Source organism: Eptatretus burgeri, chromosome 5, assembly GCF_056783735.1.
Source record: "Eptatretus burgeri isolate ZD-2024b chromosome 5, Ebu_testis_v1, whole genome shotgun sequence".
NCBI classification, from domain to species: domain Eukaryota; kingdom Metazoa; phylum Chordata; class Myxini; order Myxiniformes; family Myxinidae; genus Eptatretus; species Eptatretus burgeri.
This window is the reverse complement of record NC_140965.1, coordinates 66,787,658-66,807,288: the sequence shown is the minus strand read 5'-3', so window position 1 is coordinate 66,807,288 and position 19,631 is coordinate 66,787,658. Positions and strand designations below refer to the sequence as shown.

Sequence of the window (19,631 nt, the reverse complement as noted above, 5' to 3'; positions counted from 1 at the left end):
AACAGGTGAGCATTGGGTGGCTTTGACACCAACTCTGGTTAAAAATTGGGGCCATACCCTTGGGCGCTCACCTGGTACAATAATGATACTGAGGAGAACGTCATCGTGGGACGGAATCAGCACAATGTACCGATGAACCAATGTTATAGCAAATACCTATTTTGGGTCCCATACACCCACCTCTATCCCCCCAATATATTTTTTTTTTTTAATGTTGTGAACAAACTTTGGTACTTTTGGCGATGAAGGTTGTGGTCCAGTTTCATTGAAATTGTGTGTGCAGCTTCGGAGGAGAGAGCAAATCAATATTTTGGAGGAACCCCCATACAACTCCTCAGAGCCTACAATCTTTGGTACATCAGGTTGTCGTCAAGTTTCATCGAAATTGTGTGTGTCGTTTCTGAGAAGATAGCAAATACCTCTTAAGGAGGGAGGGAGAAGGGGGGTAGTGCAACCCCCCAGTAAACTCCGTCTGTACATCCCCATAGCATGATGGTACCACCACTATGCTTCACGGTAGGGATGGTGTTAGATGGGTGATGAGCTGTGCTCGGTTTCCGCCAGATGTAGCGTTTTGCATTCAGCCCAAAGAGTTTAATTTTCATCTCATCAGACCATATAATCTTTTGCCTCATGCTCTCAGAGTCTTTCACGTGTCTTTTTTGCAAACTCCAGGTGTGCTGTCATGTGCCTTTTTCTCAGGAGTGGCTTCCATCTCGCCACTCTCCCATAAAGCCACGATTTGTGAAGTACCGCAGAGACTGTTGTCCTTCCGGCATGTTCTCCCATCTCAGCCAAGGAATTCTGTACTTCTGTTTGAGTGGTCATTGAGTTCTTGGTCACCTCCTTGACAAAGGTCCTTCTTACCCAGTTGCTCCATTTGGTCAGACAGCCAGCTTTAGGAAGAGTCTTGGTTGTTCCATATTATTTCCATTTCCTAATTATGGAGCTCACTGGGCTCTTGGTTAATTTCAACACTCTAGAAATTGTTTTATACCCTTCTCCAGATCTATGTCTCCTCACAATTCTATATCTGAGTTCTACGGACAGTTCCTTGAACTTCATGGTAGAGTTTCTGCTCTGACATGCACTTTATATATAAAGGTGTGTTTCTTTATAAATCATGCCCAATCAATCAAATTCGCCACTCCAATCAAGTTGAGACATCTCAAGGATGACTAAAGGAAATTGGATGTATCTGAGCTCAATTTGGAGCATCATCGTTAAAGGAGTTGAATACTTATTGACACAAGACATTTTAGCTTTTTATTAATTTATATTAAAAAAATATTCTGAAAGCATGTTTTCACTTTGTCATTGTGGGGTATATTGTGCGGATCAGTGACAAATTCTTTTAATTTAATCCATTTTAAATTCAAACTGTAAAACAACAAAATGTGACAAAAGTCAAGGGGTGTGAACACTTGATGGAATGTACTGTCAATGATGTAATGATTTAATGTCCCTGATATTATATTAGACTCGGAGAATCGATGTCATCGGAGATGTTTGGTCTTGCACAATTGCTCCCCCGAGGAGTCGAATCGAATCTTTTGAAAGGAGTAATCCTTTGGGTGTCACCGCTCTGACTATAAATTCCCCATATGGACATTAAGTGGGAAGTGTAAGTTAATTACAAGGGGATGATCATGTTAAGTTAGATGAAGGGAAAGGTCAGAACGGCTGTGAGTATGTCAAAGATAACAAAATTGATAAACAAGATGAATGGGATATGGAGACGGCGTAGGCATGTTGGGCCAAATGACCTGCTTACATGTGTGTGTTTCCTTGTATACAAACCTGTCCACAGGGGTCTGTATGGCATTTGCCGAAAGCAGCTACAAAACTGACGCACTGCACAAGAACAATGACGACAGTATCGATTACGGAATATTCCAGATCAATAACCACTATTGGTGCAAAGATGACAAAAATCCTCGCAACGGCTGCAACGTTCACTGCTCACGTGAGGGATTGAGTTCAAATTTTACCCACTGCTGGGTTTCACCATCATTCTGCTCTCCTTAGCACAAATTACCTACGACCTTTTTTTTCTCCTTCCTGATTATGATACTCCAATGTTGAACACTAGCCTGTCCCCCGATAGGTATTGCAATCACTTACGTGTGTTTCGTTGGTTGTTATCAACATTTGTGGGTTTGAGGAGGTGGAACAAAGTCCTCCCAGGACTCAAATTATCCACCTCCGCTTCGGTAAGGGATCACAGTTCATGGACCAAGCTGTTTAACTTTGTTGTTCTCAGAGTTTTGTTCCGAGGGCTCTTTTCAGGATCATCACCGAACCCTGGACCTCCTCCAGTTGTAGTTTGTTTGTGATGATATTCCCAGGGATGGTTTTCAAAATCTCAGTGAGACTCTTCTTTAGTATTTCTGGTGTAATTTTGAAGTTCTTCATCTTCCAAGATCTCTTTATCTCATTTGTGAGGTCCTGGTATTTGGTCATTTTCTTGATTTCTGCATTATTTAAGCCAAAATCACTGGCTACTGATGTCTCAATCAGCAATGCTGTCTTTTCCTTTTTGTTCCTGAGAATGAAGGCCGTTTGCAAGGCTTTGTTTTCTATGTTCATGCTCGATGGTATCATCAGGTCGTACGTGAGCATGACGTCCTTATTTTCAATGATTGCCCTTGGTTCATGATTCCATGAGTTTTCTGCAAATGGGATGTTGAATGTTTTTCAGATATGCCAAAGAATCACTTTGCATACTTTGTTGTGCCGTTGTGTGTAAAGTTGTTCTGATAATGGTTTTTTGCATCCTGAAAGCAGGTGATTAGTACTTTTTGTTTCTATTTTGCAGAACCGACACTTGTCCGTCTGACTCTGTCCTGCCATCTTTTAAAATCCACTGATGTGATGTCCTTGATCTTGGGTATTTATTATTATTATTCGTTTTCCGTCCCAGTTGAGCTGACCTCTTCTTAGCCATTCCAATGATCCTTCTTTGTCAATCCCAACTCTTTGTTTTCCTGCTCTTTTGTCCTTCTCCCAGTTGTTGGTGTATATTTGTTATTTCTTTTTATATTTTTATTTTTTGCAATTGTTGGTTGGGGTTGTATTTGGTGCCTCTTCATTTTCCTGTGCGCTATCTGCTATTCACACCAGTTTTTGAAAATTCCTTGCAAGGTGAATTAGGGATAATTTTTCAGGTTTGTTTTGTTCATGTTTGTTTTCAAATTGAATCCGATAGTCTGTTGAGCATGTCACGTACTCAGCTGGTCCTCCACTCGTCACTCTGTACACCTGGTTGAGTTCCATCAGGCCGCTCCCTCCCTCTTGTCTCAGCAGGTACATTCTCGGGATGCACTGGTTTTTATAGAACATTTTGTGGACGGTTTGGAGTGTTCTTGTTTTGATGTTTAACTTTTTGATTTCTGATTGTGGCCAGTTTATTATTCCACAGCTGCATTGGAGCACTGGTACTGCGAGTTGGTTTATGACTTTGATTTTGTTTCTTGGTGAGAGGTATGTGTTTTTCTGGATCTGCTTCATTCTCCGTTGGTATTGTTTGGCGATTGTTTTGCACATTTTGTTTGTGACATATTTGATGGCCCTCGTCTACTCCAAGGTATTTGTACGATGCTTCGTTTTTTTAACTGCTGTGTTGTTGTTTCAAGGTCAATTTTCAATGTCACACACATGCTCACACAAAACCGTGTGTGTGTGTCTGTGTGACTGTCGGGGCCACAACACTTTTTTCTTTTTTTAGATCCTCGTGGAGGATCTCTAAGTCTTACTCACGTTGTTGTTCTTCATCTTCTTCTTGTGGACTTTTTTGTTTCACAGCCTACAGTTTTCATTGAAACTTCCTGAAACTTGGCATATATATGTAAAAATACCCTCCGCAGACAGTAACCATCTCCGATTTTGAAAATTCCTCCAAGAAAAAAAGTTATGACGTCAAAATATCTCTGCTAATGGAAATCACCTAAAAAAATTATCTCCGAAACTAGGCAAGCTTTTTGAATTCTGTTTGCGGGAATCGAACAGGGCATTAGCAGAGATTAATTACCGCACATATGATACATCACTATGACGTCATATCAATTTTTATGACGTCATTCCTATTTTTTGACATTTTTTGTTTCACAACCCAGAGTTTTCATCGGATCTTCGTGAAACTTGCCATGTATATGTAAAAATTCCCTGCGCAGACAGTAACCATCTACGATTTTGAAAATTCCTCCAAGAAAAAAAGTTATGACGTCAAAATATCTCCGCTAATGGAAATGGCCTAAAAAAATTATCTCCGAAACTCGGCAAGCTTTTTGAATTCTGTTTGCGGGAATCGAACAGGGCATTAGCAGAGATGAAGTACCGCACATGATACATCACTATGACGTCATATCAATTTTTATGACGTCATTCCTATTTTTTGACATTTTTTGTTTCACAACCGGGGTTTTCATCGGATCTTCGTGAAACTTGCCATGTATATGTAAAAATTCCCTGCGCAGACAGTAACCATCTACGATTTTGGAAATTCTTCCGAGAAAAAAAAGTTATGACGTCAAAATATCTCCGCGAATGGAAATCGCCTAAAAAAAATTTATCTCCGAAACTAGGCAAGCTTTTTGAATTCTGTTTGTGGGAATCGAACAGGACATTAGCAGAGATGAATTACCGCGCATATGATGCATCACTATGACGTCATATCAATTTTTATGAAGTAAGTCCTATTTTTTGACATTTTTTGTTTCACAACCCAGAGTTTTCATCGGATCTTCGTGAAACTTGCCATGTATATGCAGAAAGCCCATGCGCAGGCAGTAACCATCTCCAATTTTGGAAATTCTTCCGAGAAAAAAAGTTGAAGTCATAATATCGCCGCTAATGGAAATCGCCGATACCATTATCTCCGAAACGAGACAAGCTGTTTGAATTTTGTTTGCGGGAATGAATCCGGGCATTAGCACAGATAATTTATCGCAAACCTGATACATCACAATGACGTCATATTCGTTTTTTATGACGTCATCATTAAGAGGACGAGGATCTTAGCTCATTTGAGGTTGTTCTTGTTTTTTTTTACCAAATGAGCTTTTGTCATCAAATTTTCAACAAAGCTTTATTATGAGAATATGAAGAAGGAAAATTGATAATGTGGTCAAAAAGTCAACGTCACATAAAATCCATTTTTCATCCAATTTACCTGAAATTCTAAGACTTTGCCCATTGGTTCACTGAATTGCTTCACAAATCAAAAGCTCGAAGCCAATTGTTTTGAGGTCAAAGGCACAAAATCGTCGATTTCCATCTGATTCACTTGAAATTTGAGCAGGGTTTGCATATTGGGTCACTGAAGGCTATTTCTTTTGAGGTCAACAGGTCAAGGTCGCTTAAAATCGTCAATTGTTTTGTATTTCGCAAAAAGCAGGGTTTGGCGTACGTGCGTGCATGCGTGCGTGTCTGCATTTAAAAATTCATTTTCTCGGCAACCCTTGGTCTGATTGACAATACATTTTACCACAAGAGTTCCTTTCTTCTGTATAATGTGTTTATTCATAATTATGACGTCGTAGGTCATGTGGTACGGTCGCCATCTTGGAAAAATCGAAAAAAGTTGCACCTGATGAGGAATTTTTGAGTTTCGTTGACTTCTGAAGTCTCGTTGTGATCGTTTAGAATTCCTCGGTTTTGTTGTGGAACTTTAACTGGTTCTATTTTATTTCTCTTACTTTTCAAAGACACCGTTTAACCGACTCAAATCAAAGACACTGATTAATTCATTTTCCACAACGTCAATGTACATTACATCAGAGAGTTTTATTCTAACTTGGTACTTGGTCAGTCCCAAGGAGTACAAGCCACTGAGATGCTATACACCACCCGTGCTTGCACTAAAACAAGATTTCATTTCCAGGCATTTTTATACTTTCACGGGAGAGTGGAGGGGGCTGTTAAGCCTTAAACAAAGAACTCAAAATGCAATACGTGTCTTTTAGGTGAGAAGCACATGATGTAATTACGGCTAAAGTTTGCTGTTATCAGCCCAGGTGCTCCTGCCTTCTTCATATTCTCAAAATAAAGCTTTGTTGAAAATTTGATGACAAAAGCTCATTTGGTCAAAAAAAAAAACAAGCTCAAATGAGCTTCTCATCCAAATTCTCTCTTCCTCATATGTGGTGACTTCAATTGTCATCATGCCAGTTGGCTAGGTGTGGGTACCTCTCTCACCTGTCATGGCACCTCAGCAAAAGCTTTCTGCGACTCATTAGGACTGACTCAATCGGTCAACTTCCCGACCCTGATCTCAACCAATGGTACTCCATCTCTTCTGGATCTGATTTTGACAAATTTCCCTGACAATATCTGCTGCTCTTCTTCTGCTCCAATCGGTTCTTCTGACCACGTCCTTGTCAAAGTGGACAACTCTCTGGCTATTATCAGAGAACCACCTCACCGCCGTCGAGTCTGGCATTTCACTCAAGCCGACTGGCAGGGTCTCCGAGCAGCCATCAAACTTCCAGACTGGTCTCCTATCACTACTTTCTCCAACATCAACTCATCCTGGGAATTCTTTCAAAGAAACTTGCTCTCCCTCTTGCACAGATTTATCCCCTCTTGTCTTCAGTTGTCTTACCCTTCCTCCCACCCTTGGTTTACTGAAGCTTGTGGCGAGGCAGTTGTCCTGAAACAACTTGCCTTTGCCTCATAGAAAGCAAACCCAAATGAGGGCAATCTCAGTTCCTTCCATAAAGCTCGGAACAAGTGTGTATCTACCCTCAGGAGAGCCAGAAAACAACATCTTTCTCATCTCAAGTCTGAACTCTCAAACCTCTCTCCCTCCTCAAAATCCTGGTGGCGTCTAATCAAATCTGTTTCTGGTGTATGTTCCCCCTCCATCCCCTCCCTTACCTCAAATGGCAGCACTGCTGATACCACACATGAAAAAGCTGAATGCCTAACCTCGGTGTTTGCATCTAAATCTTGTGTCCAAAACCCATCACTTTCTGTACCCACCTTACCCAGTCACACACAACTGTCCCTGGACTCTGTGTCCTTTTCTCCTGACAAGGTGGAGAGCTTGCTGTCAAACCTCGACTCAGATTCTGCAACCGGTCCAGACGGTATCAGCCCACGTGTCCTAAAAACCTGCTCTTCTGCTCTTGCAGAAAACTCTGCTTGCAGAAAAAGAAAACTTGCAGAAAACTTCTGCTCTTGCAAAAACCTGCTCTTCTGCTCTGTTCTATTCACCCTCTCATTTGCTCAAGGCCATCTGCCATCTGCTTGGAAATCTGCAAACATCACTGCACTGCACAAAAAGTGCAAAAACAGATCTCTGCAACTACAGACCAATCAGCCTTCTCCCAATCATCAGCAAGGTTATGGAATCCATCATCGCTTCAGACATCAAATCCTTCCTTTTCTCCAGTGGCTTGATTTCTGATCATTAATTTGGTTTTCAGACCAGGTCACTCTACCCTGGAAATGCTGCTTCTGCTCTCCCAACAATGCATGGAGGTCCTCAATGCCAGACAGGAAATCCGAGCCGTATCCCTGGACATATCACGTGCTTTTGATACAGTCTGGCACCCTGCCCTACTCACCAAACTCTCTTCCCATGGTATCCAAGGCCATCTCCACTCATGGCTCGCAGACTTCCTCTCCTGTCGCAGTCACCGTGTGGCCCTAAATGGAGTTCTTTCATCCCCTCTTCCTGTCCAGGCTGGAGTTCCTCAAGGTAGCGTTCTGGGTCCTGTTCTTTTTCTGGTTTTCATCAATGATCTCTCCGACTCTCTGGAAAATCCTCTATATCACTTTGCTGATGACTCCACCCTCTGCCGTACCATCGGTCATCCCTCAGACTGGCACGCAGTAGCTTCTTCGCTCACTGCAGATCTGGGTAAAATCACAAACTGGTCCAACACCTGGAGCACGTCTTTCAATCTGGACAAATCTCACACTCTCACTGTGTCTCTTCGAAAGGACCATTTAGAACCCCCCCCCCTCCATCCACTTTCTCAACAATCCTCTGGAAGAAGTCCTTTCTTTCAAGCTTCTGGGTCTCACGATCTGCCATGACCTTTCCTGGGAAAGCCACATTTCCAACCTCGCCTCCAAAGCCAGTCGCCGACTGGGAATCCTCCGTCATGCAAAGTCTTTCCTCGGCCCACCTGAGCTCCTGACCACTTACAAAGCTTTTCTCCGCAACCTGATTGAGTACTGCTCTCCCCTCTGGGCTGGTGCTCCTGCCTCCCACCTTTCTCGGCTCCACGCGGTAGAAACCAAGGCATTTAGGATCATCGGCATGTCCCGCAATGAGGCTGATTCTTTGGGCCTCTCACTCAATCACCGCAGGTTGGTCGGTGGTCTTTCTGTCTTCTACCGTCTCCTCTCCAGCCTCGCCCCCCTGTTTTCTCTGCGATTTGGCCCCACCATATTTACGCAGGGCGCTCAAGGTCCGCCAACAACCCCGTTCTGGTAAAACTACCAAAATCACGAATCGCTGCTCACCTTCACTCTTTCATTCCTCTTTTTTCCCACCTTTGGAATAAACTCCCTCACTCTGTTCAATTCAATTCTTCCCTCCAGGCCTTCAAAACGGATGTTCACCACCACCTCTTATTTTCATCTGGTTTTCCTGTTTTTAGATATCAAATTGGAAACCATCTGGGGATGGTTTCCCCCATCCAAATCGTCGATCTTTTCTCGCCCCGATAATCCACCCAAACCCACCTTCTTCAAATTCCCTGCTTTTCCTTCCTGAAAGTCCCTGTAATGTCCATCTTCTATTCCCCATGTTCCCCGTCCCATCCCTCTCCCTTCCACAGATCTCCTAATGTCTCTGTTCCCCACTGTTTTGTCCTTCCCACTCCCTCCCCTCCTGTCTCATGTCCCCCCCCCCCCTGATGTGCATTGTGTGTTAGCTCTCATACGAGTCTCGACAAGGTATACAAAAAAAAGGTCACATTGTACCATAGCAAGACATTCTTTTTATCAACATTAAGGGCAAAGACTCTGCAAAGGGAAGGAACACTGACAGCCAATTTGACTTGTAGCATAAAAATTAAATTTATAAAACACCAGCACAATTACAATTTAGAGTACATTAAATATAATTATTTCTTCCACACACCTCTATATATCCGAAACCGCTCCATGGAAAAAATTGATAACATGACATTGTCAAGTACTCCCCTTAAGGAATAAGCTCTGTTAATGATCTCATCTGTACCTTTCTTATGACGTCATAATGTGACGGGTACATCACTTAACTGATGATGATGAAAAAAAAACAAATTCAGCAACTGCTGGTGTGATGGACATGAAATATTTACCATAGGAGCGCCTCCTCCTGTATAATATTTAAATAATAATCATGATGTCATCGGCCATGTGGTACAGGCACCACCTTGGAAAAATAAAAACATTGCACCTCTATGTCTCCAAAACCGGTGATTGTGCAGGGTAAGTATTGTATGAATACTATCAGGTTTTGTTTTTGGAAGAAGGAGATTTTTGTCTGTTCATTGGTCGGACACTGTTAAGAGCATTTTCCACGAGTGAGCTGGGATAGTCACGATCTGTGAAAAGCTGACACATCTCATTGGCTTTCGACCCAAAATCCCAGTCATCATTGCAGAGACAACAGAGCCTCAGAAACTGGGAATAAGGAATGGAATTCTTGGCATGTAAAGGATGAGTACATTAGATAGCTGTGTGAATCTGTTGGCTTGTCGTGAACAGTAGTCATTAAACCGGTATCTATCACAAAGAGTTTGATATGTAAAAATGTGACACAGGTATCTGAAATCTCCCTCGTACAATTGGTTCACGAGTCAGTAAGTGACCACTATATTCGTTATGGGTGTCTGTCTGTCTGTCTGTCCCGAGCATAGCTCTGTGGGTTTTGATCCGATCCTGATAAAATTTTGGTGGGAGGTTTATCTCATGATCTAGTTGTGTTTACCTGAGAATGGGCATGGTGCGCCCATTATGGGCGGAGCCACGCCCAAAAAACGTGTTTTTAGAGCGTAGCCAATTTCAGTTTACATCTTCTCCAAGGGGGTTTGTCGAATCTGGCAGGGGTTTCAGTATTTGGTTAGCCCATTGGCACCTGCATGGCCCCACTGAGTTCGATTTTTTCATTTTCGTCCCAAGGTCAAGGTCACAAGGTCACGAACTTAGAAAATTGCGAATTTTGACATAAAAATCATACGACCGCCCAAACTTTGAGAGCGAAGATGACAATATTTTTTATGCATAATCTTGAGGTCATTCCCCACCTAAAGTCTTGAAACCATTTTGCTCTATCTCGAACACCTTGCCCGTGGCGCCCCCTTCAACTTTGTTTTTACGCTGATTTCATCAAAGTATGGATAATCCGAGGAGTGCGAAATGCCATATAGCCTATATGTCGTTATATTGTTCCTGGAATGATCCACAGGAAGTTTTGCACCAAAGGTCATAATCCTTGACCTTTGACCTTTAAAGGTCACAAAGGTCAAATTTTCAAAGTTGTGGGAATCGAACCGGGTTTTCGACCTTCTTCGACGAACTAACTCCATTAAGCTATAGCACGTATCCTGTTTCCTTATTTTAATCTCCACAACATTGTTTTGTGACCTTTAAAGGTTATGCAAAGGCCATATTTTTAAAGTTGTTAAACAAAACTGGGTTTTCGACATTTTGCAGCTTATAACCTGTCACTCGTACCACATCATGTTGACCATTTTTATAACTTGGTCAAAAATTATCACATTGTCTCATCCTTGACTTCTGAAACAATCTACATAATCAAATACCGCTCGTGAACCATCGTCGTCTTCAGACTTGTTAAGAGCAGCGCTGGATAGAAGTCATTGATGAAGTTGACGAATCGTTCAAGTTCGAATCTGTGAGCGGAGGTTGATCCAATACGATCATCGATGAAGCGTCCAAAGAAATCTTGTGTCGAGCAATCAAATTGAGAAAAAAAATTGTTCTTCAATGAAACCGACAAAGACATTTGCGTAATTCAGACCCATTTTTGTACCCAGAGTTGCACCATTGATCTTTTGAGACAAATTAATTGGAAAATTTTAAGCAATTGAGTGTGAGAATCAATTCAGCCAAACGAAGCAAAGTTTCAGTGCTGGGGTCTTAGATGGTGCGACAATTGAAAAAATGTTTGAGTGCCTGAACACCCTCGTCATTTGGAATAACCGTGTGGAGTGATGAAATGTCCACAGTGAACAGAAATTTGTTGTTGTGAGAAAACTGAAACCGATCAAAAATCTGTAAGGCATGATTAGTGTCTTTCATGTAGGATGGCAGAGAGGATACAATTGGGGCCATTTTTTTTTGTTGTCCAGGTAGCTGTAAATTATTTCAGTGGGACTGCCACAGGTAGACAGAATGGGACGGCTCGGTTGTTGGGTTTGTGAATCTTTGGCAGAAAGTATGTGTGATGCACGAGGGGTACTGACATTGAGATTGCGGGAGGTGGGTGGAAGCTCCTGTTTGGAAATGAATCCTATCTCTATATCTCTATCTCTAGCTCTATCTCTATCTCTCTCTCTCTCTCCTTGTTCTGACGAAGGGTAAAGCTTAAAATGTCAACTCTTATTTTATTCACGACAGATAAACTACCATTTAAATTGATTAGTGGTATTTGTTTTTCCTTCTTTTGCCACCCATGAAGACTGTAAATTTAGTGCTCACATTCTTTCTTTGTCTCATCTGTACATTGTCTGTGTCCACAGAGCTGCTGAACTCAGACATAAGAGATTCTGTGAACTGTGCCAAGATTATTATAAAACAGCAGGGATTCAAGGCCTGGTGAGACTTCTTACACCACTCTTTTCCTTGCACCACATTGTGATTTGAGTAATTATATAAATCTTCCATACATAAAACAGGTGAGGCACCACCAAAACAATCTCTTGACGTAAAACGCCTGAAGCAGCTTAAAGTTTCGCTGGAGGGAAATTGCTCTGAAACCCCCAGGATTCATGATGGTCAGGTCTTTGGCAAATGGCAAAACAAGCAGGCCAACCACACCTCACAGTACTCTCAGTACCAGAGTATAATTCTGAAATCAGATCAGCTTTGGTGGCACCCCACAAGGACTGAGGATCCTCCAGAGAGCATCCCGGTTCATTGGATCTCACGCTTTGTGGAGATAAACACAGGCTGCAAGCAGCCCCTGCTGAAACTCTCACCTGCTTTCGGTGAGGATCCGAAGAGCAAGGATACGGTCAATCGTTGACCTCTTTGGTGTAAACCCAAACTGCTCTGAGCGATGGTGCTCAAGCAGATTAGATGGTAAGGGGATCCAATCAAGAATTATCCGAGCAAAGACCTTGCCCAGCACTGAGAGCTCCGTCACCCCTCGGTAGTTGTTGCAGTTCTGGCAACCACCCTTCCCTTTCCACAGGGACAACAAGGCGGCCCCTCTTACAATCAGTTGGCATGATGCCTGTGCACCAAAAGGAGTATGGAACTGCATGCGACAACATGAGTGCAGCATTTCCTCCAACCTTGAGGGTTCAGTATGGATGCCACAAATCCCAGGAGCTTTGCCCTCTTTCAACCGGTTCACCGCAGCCTGTGTTTCAACTAACGAAGGCGGTTTACAGTTTAATGGAGGGTCAGCAATAGGATTAGTAACAAAAGCCCCACTGGTCCGGTTACTTTGAGCGGTAAAGCCACTCAAAGTAACTGGCCCAGCAGGGCTTCATTTTGGATTTCTCTGCCAAGAACTCACCACCCTCTGTAGTCATCCGCTCGAACTGCAGCCCACCGAGGGACAGCCTTGGAGGAACATAATGCACAAATTCCTCTAGAAGCAGGATGAGAATACTTGACCATAGGTGATGCTCTACGCTTTCACAGATTCCTCGCTCATAGGTCTCCTTGTCTGCCATCAATGAACATACAGTTTTATTCCTCAGCTGTCTGAACAGTTTAGTTCTGCCCTCAAGCTTGCCATCAAACTCAATGGTCAGCTTCCCTTCTGTGACAAAGTTCCTCTTCACCTGACAGTGGGTTCCAAGACATACACAGGTAATATCAAGGATTGTAGTCTTGAAGCTTCAGAACCACAACTCTTCAGGATCCCCTGAAACACCCAGATCCAATGGACTCGCACTCAATCTGTTTCCAAACTTCTCAGTTACCCTCATCCTTGATCTTACTATCATCCAGCCAAGGAATGGATGGTACCATTCTCTTGAATTTGAGCTGCAGCTTCAGAGTTGCGACAACAAGCCAGTGGTCAGTATTGAGGAAGTGAGCACTCCGGTAGACCCTGCAGTTCTGGAGCAACATCCAGCAATCATCAACAATAACATGATTACTCTCTGCCACACCATCAGCATTGGAATATCAAGTCCAGTGATGTGGCTGTGGGAGCTGAAACCATGAACCAGCCACCCTGTGTCCATGACATATCAAGAAGTAAAGGAACTTGCTGCTGTTCTGCTTCTTGGTTCCAGACCCATGGGGACCAACACTCCCTGTCATTTACCCCCGATCTCATGACCGTCCCTGCCAGTGCCAGTCGATGCATTGAAATTCCCCAAGACAATATGAGTATCTCACTTGGGCCACTGATCAAACATAGACTCGAGCGTGGCATAGAATGTCTTCTTCTCAGTGATCGCTCACCTCATTCAGAGAATATACAGAGACCAGGGAAATAACACCCAAAGAGTGACGAATCCTCAGTCTCATAATACGTTCGTTGACCGGTGTTACCTCAATTATCATAGGAGTCAACTTGGTGGACACAACTACAACAACTCCTTGGACATGCTAACCATCAGAGTGACCACATCAGAAGTAGGTGTAACCACCAGCCATGATCTCACCACTATCCGGTCTCTGAACCTCAGAGTGCTGCAATACTGGTGTTCAAGCAATGGAGCTCAGGTGACACCCGAGACAGGTGATCATCCTCTCTTGGAATGAGGACATTCCAGGCACTCACCCAAAGGGACTGCCTCAGGTTAACCCGAGGAGATCGCCATCTGGTGGACGACACCACAGTACCAACCCGACACATACCAACACAACCCGACTCAGCAGAGTTGCCTCGTGTTTTTTCTTCCATCATCAAAGAGTGGGGGTCCCGAAAGCTTTGCTCCACTCCTGTCATCTGGTGGGTTTGTCCCTGCAAAGGACATCTGTACAGGAAGCATTCCCATGGAGTGGGTTTTTCTTCCTGTTTTTTTTTTAAATGTGTGTTTTACGATGGCTGGAGTGCAAATTCTGCCACCAACCTCCGAGAAAAAGGTAACCAAACTGCAGGAGGATGCTCGTTGGGCACCAGGTATGGATGGCCATTGGCATATCAGGAGCTCCTCTGCCCTTTGACAGGTTTTGGTTTTAATCCTGTTGGGTGTCCATATCTATACACCCTCCTCACCATGAAACCTGGTGGGGGAGATGGTTTTGTCGCCGACAACGACAACCCGACCATGAAACAGTTTTACATGGTACCTGCAGCAATTCACCTCTCTGATCTGACCTGACCTGACAATATGAGGAACCAGTCCCATGCCCTCATCACCAGGACACCAGATTATCAAGTCGTGTACGTCGTACATGTACTGTATGTTTGCTTGTGCACACATAACATACCTGATGTAATTTTTGAGTTCTCTATTGTTTTAAGAGAATCTTGTGAGTCCATGTATTGACCATGAAAGGGGACCAGAGGAAGCCATGGACAATCCAACGCGATTTATGGGATTTGAATCTGGAGTTGAATGAGCAGAGTGTGGACTCAGATAGGACAAAAAAAAATAGATCAAATGTGTCAATCATTTTAGTTCAATGTTTGAGTCTATTTACCAAGTACAGTACTAACTCAACTTGCTTTGTCTGCCAGGTACGGATGGCAAAAGAACTGCAAGGGGAAGAACGTTGGAACCTACATTAAAGGGTGCTTTTAACAACAACAAAAGCAATCTTCGACCGAACATCTCTTTGGAAAAATCACCCACTTGCTCTTAACTGGAATGTGATCATTTATTCTTTTGACTCTTTGATAGGTGGGGTGTTGTAACCATCATTGATGTTAGCAATGAGTCAACCTCTTTTACAGATCATAACTAGAAAGCATCTCAAAAGCTAATGCCCATCGACATCCGCTTTGTACTCGAAGTAAACTTACCAAAAACAACAGATAAAAGAATAATTATAAGTTTTATTAATTGATGTTCTTCAGATTCTCATAACAAAGGCTTGTTGCAAATTTGATGACAAAAGCTCAAATGGTTAAAAAAAAAAACCGAAACATGTTGGCCTCGATACACACACACACACACACACACACACACACACACACACACACACACACACACACACACACACACACACACACACACACACACACACACACACACACACACACACACACACACACACACACACACACACACACACTGTACAAATCACAAGAAGAACCAACACTCTTCAACATTCCACTTATTGCAAAGAAACTGGAATAATAAACTTCTGTGTCACAGTACGGAGCAGTTGGACTGACTGATAAAAGGGGGTACCAGTGATGGGCTTGTTGAGCTAGAAATGGCTGAGCTTGACCAGTCAGCAGGTCCGAGGAAACGGGTAGATTGAACGCATTGGAATAAGATCCCCTGCATCAAAAATTAAAGTTTTATTTTAACCTTGAATTCTGGCTTCTTGTGTTTTGTGTTGAGATTGAAGTTCATACCTTCTTGTGGATTTTCATATCTGCCTTTATGCATGTCGATGCAAGAATTTTGATAGGGCTGGCAGGGGTGACCTCACATATGAGCTGTATAGTGTGGGCTTGAGGATGTCAGGTAAGGTCAGCTATGGGAGCATGCGCCGGAGCAGCGAGGATGACCCAGCAATAAACTACCATTCTGGTGTTTCACAGGCAGGAAGATTCATCATGTGTGTGCCTTCCCTCAGATGGACGTTAAACTGGGCCTCCCGTCTACCTGCATTAGTTGGTGGACGTTAAAGATCCCACGGTGTCCTTCGTGAAGAGTAGGCGAGCCATCGCCGGCACGACGAACAAATTACAAATTCCTGTCCGAAACTTAATTGATCGTCAGGCCTGGTCAGCTGCTTCGTGAAAGACTTCGGCCAAGCTTCCCCTGGCAAACCCCACAAGAACGTGGTGTTTCTCCCTTCACTCTGATAATAATGATTTTGAACTGCCACTTTATAACTACTGGCAGTGATGACCGGGTACCAAGACGTCTCACTTCGATCGGACACCTGACCCTGACCCATGACGTTTATTCTTATTCAATTAAATTCAGAATTGGATTTAAATAAATTAAATTCAAATCAAATGGAAGACCAAATCGGTACAGTCCTGCATTGGAGTCATCAGAAGGAACCCAAACAAGCAAAGATGAAGTCATCAGGAGGAACCTGGATAGGATACACATTTCAGCTTCTACTCCTCTACCTTCAGACCCATCCAGGTACAGCCAAGTGAGCCTCACTCAAAGAAAAGAACCAAAATCAAAAAGGTAAATAATTCTGGCTGCCAGACCATGTGTCCGATCAAGTTGAAATTTAAAACATATTGTTACGATTGTGGAATCACCATTCATTCACATTCACAGATCAGATTCACAGATTCACAGATTCACAAATCAATCATTCATTCACATTCACAGATCACCATTCAGGTTCCCTAGAGGTCAGTTATTTCGATAAGTGTGTGTTCCAGGTTAGAATTCCCCACTGATGTATAAAGGGCTGTACATCTTTGAGTTAGCCGTAATGCTTTCTCTATCTTTTATTTTAAAACAAACACATCGTCACACCAACAACAACGATTTCACCCATGTCCGCGTTTGATCAGCGATTTCACGGCAAAATCGGATCAAAATGGCGTTACCCTCTGAAGGAGCTGGCCAATCAGAAGTGAGAGGGGCGGATCCAGCCTGGGTGAAGGTTCAAAGGTGAAAAGGGGAGGGCGCTGATTTCAGGTGGCGAAGCCCACAGCAGCCCCTCCCCTTGGGGCTATAAAAAGCCGCGTTCGCTCGCTGACAAGGAGTTGAGTGGTTGGAGCAGTGTTTCTCAACCGGGGTTCCCCGGAACCCTCGGGTTCCGCAAGAGGTCGCTAGGGGTTCCGCGAGAAACAGTAATAAATAGGATAATGTATTTTTGAGTAGTTTTTGTTTGATTTAATATTCGTAATTTTACTATACACGTACGGCATATTGTTGGAAACTCCTTGGTTATTATAATAGCGAACTCAGTGAGCTTCATATTTAACGCGTGCACATGAGAGAATAGGAAACAACAACAACACAATACCACAAAAATACCACAATACCACAAAAACAACAAAAACACAAGAATTTGGAATCCGCGTCGTTGGATATGACCTTTTGCTTCCGGTTGTTTTTAAACGCTGTGCGGTGTATAAACACGATTGGGTTTTATTTCTATCTTGTGAATATTACTTAACGCGTGCACATGAGAATAGGAAACAACAACAACACAATACCATGGCAATTTGGAATCCGCGTCGTTGGATATGACCTTTTGCTTCCGGTTGTTTTTAAACGCTGTGCGGTGTATAAACACGATTGGGTTTTATTTCTATCTTGTGAATATTACTTAACGCGTGCACATGAGGGAATAGGAAACAACAAAAACAACACAATACCCTGGCAATTTGGAATCCGCGTCGTTGGATATGACCTTTTGCTTCCGGTTGTTTTTAAACGCTGTGCGGTGTATAAACACGATTGGGTTTTATTTCTATCTTGTGAATATTACTTAACGCGTGCACATGAGGGAATAGGAAACAACAAAAACAACACAATACCCTGGCAATTTGGAATCCGCGTCGTTGGATATGACCTTTTGCTTCCGGTTGTTTTTAAACGCTGTGCGGTGTATAAACACGATTGGGTTTTATTTCTATCTTGTGAATATTACTTAACGCGTGCACATGAGAATAGGAAACAACAACAACACAATACCATGGCAATTTGGAATCCGCGTCGTTGGATATGACCTTTTGCTTCCAGTTGTTTTAAACGCTGTGCGGTGTATAAACACGATTGGGTTTTATTTCTATCTTGTGAATATTACTTAACGCATGCACATGAGAATAGGAAACAACAACAACACAATACCCTGGCAATTTGGAATCCGCGTCGTTGGATATGACCTTTTGCTTCCGGTTGTTTTTAAACGCTGTGCGGTGTATAAACACGATTGGGTTTTATTTCTATCTTGTGAATATTACTTAACGCGTGCACATGAGAATAGGAAACAACAACAACACAATACCCTGGCAATTTGGAATCCGCGTCGTTGGATATGACCTTTTGCTTCCGGTTGTTTTTCAAACGCTGTGCGGTGTATAAACACGATTGGGTTTTATTTCTATCTTGTGAATATTACTTAACGCGTGCACATGAGAGAATAGGAAACAACAAAAACAACACAATACCCTGGCAATTTGGAATCCGCGTCGTTGGATATGACCTTTTGCTTCCGGTTGTTTTTAAACGCTGTGCGGTGTATAAACACGATTGGGTTTTATTTCTATCTTGTGAATATTACTTAACGCGTGCACATGAGAGAATAGCAAAGAACAAAAACAACACAATACCCTGGCAATTTGGAATCCGCGTCGTTGGATATGACCTTTTGCTTCCGGTTGTTTTTAAACGCTGTGCGGTGTATAAACACGATTGGGTTTTATTTCTATCTTGTGAATATTACTTAACACGTGCACATGAGAGAATAGCAAACAACAAAAACAACACAATACTCTGGCAATTTGGAATCCGTGTCGTTGGCTATGACCCTTTTGCTTCCGTTTTTTTTTTGCTTCTGGTTTTTTTTTTGTTTGTTTCCGGTTTTTGTCGTGGGGAATGATGCATGCTGGGAGATAAAGGCATCGTCGGAGACATGAAAGACCCAAATAATATCAGACATGGTGTATATTTCCTCCACTGATTTTAATAAAGATATCTCCCGCATCATCAAAAAATAATTTTTAATTGTGATTTACGTTATTTGATCGTTGATCCCGAATCCAGGCCGAAGTAACCGGAAATTGCGTATACAGTTGTGAACAAGTTATAGATAAAGTCAGAAGCAAATGTAAGAAGAATTCTACGTTCGCTTCTAGTATTTTTTTTTTTAGATGAGATCCGAATCTAGGCGGTGTAGTTGTCGTTGTGCAGGTAATATTGAGGTAATATTTATTTTTTGGATGAGTTCCTATTCTAGGCGGTGTAGTTGTCGTTGTGAAGGTAAGGTTGAGGTAATATTTATTTTTTGGATGAGATCCTATTCTAGGCGGTGTAGTTGTCGTTGTGCAGGTAATATTGAGGTAATATTTATTTTTTGGATGAGATCCTGTTATAGGCGGTGTTGTTGTTGTGAAGGTAATGTTGAGGTAATATTTATTTTTTGGATGAGATCCTGTTCTAGGCGGTGTAGTTGTCGTTGTGAAGGTAATGTTGAGGTAACATTAATTTTTTCAAATGAGATCCTGTTCTAGGCGGTGTAGTTGTTGTTGTGAAGGTAATATTGAGGTAATATTTATTTATTTTTTGAATGAGATCCTGTTCTAGGCGGTGTAGTTGTTGTTGTGAAGGTGATATTGAGGTAATATTTATTTTTTGGATGAGATCCTATTCTAGGTG

The 19,631-nt window shown here is 42.5% G+C and overlaps 1 protein-coding gene across 2 annotated transcripts in view; it reads left to right on the top strand.

The window, feature by feature from the left end:
• Positions 1–15,641, top strand: part of LOC147026608 (lysozyme C, tracheal isozyme-like) — an 18,775-nt gene extending 3,134 nt beyond the window's left edge. For both annotated transcript variants that reach the window (XM_085882202.1, XM_085882203.1), the window contains 3 exons: positions 1,811–1,966; positions 11,706–11,781; positions 14,837–15,641. In XM_085882202.1, the coding sequence (XP_085738328.1) occupies positions 1,811–1,966; positions 11,706–11,781; positions 14,837–14,900 (296 nt within the window). In that variant the 3' untranslated portion in view covers positions 14,901–15,641. The remainder of the gene's footprint in view (positions 1–1,810; positions 1,967–11,705; positions 11,782–14,836) is intronic.
• Positions 15,642–19,631: the final 3,990 nt, after the last annotated feature.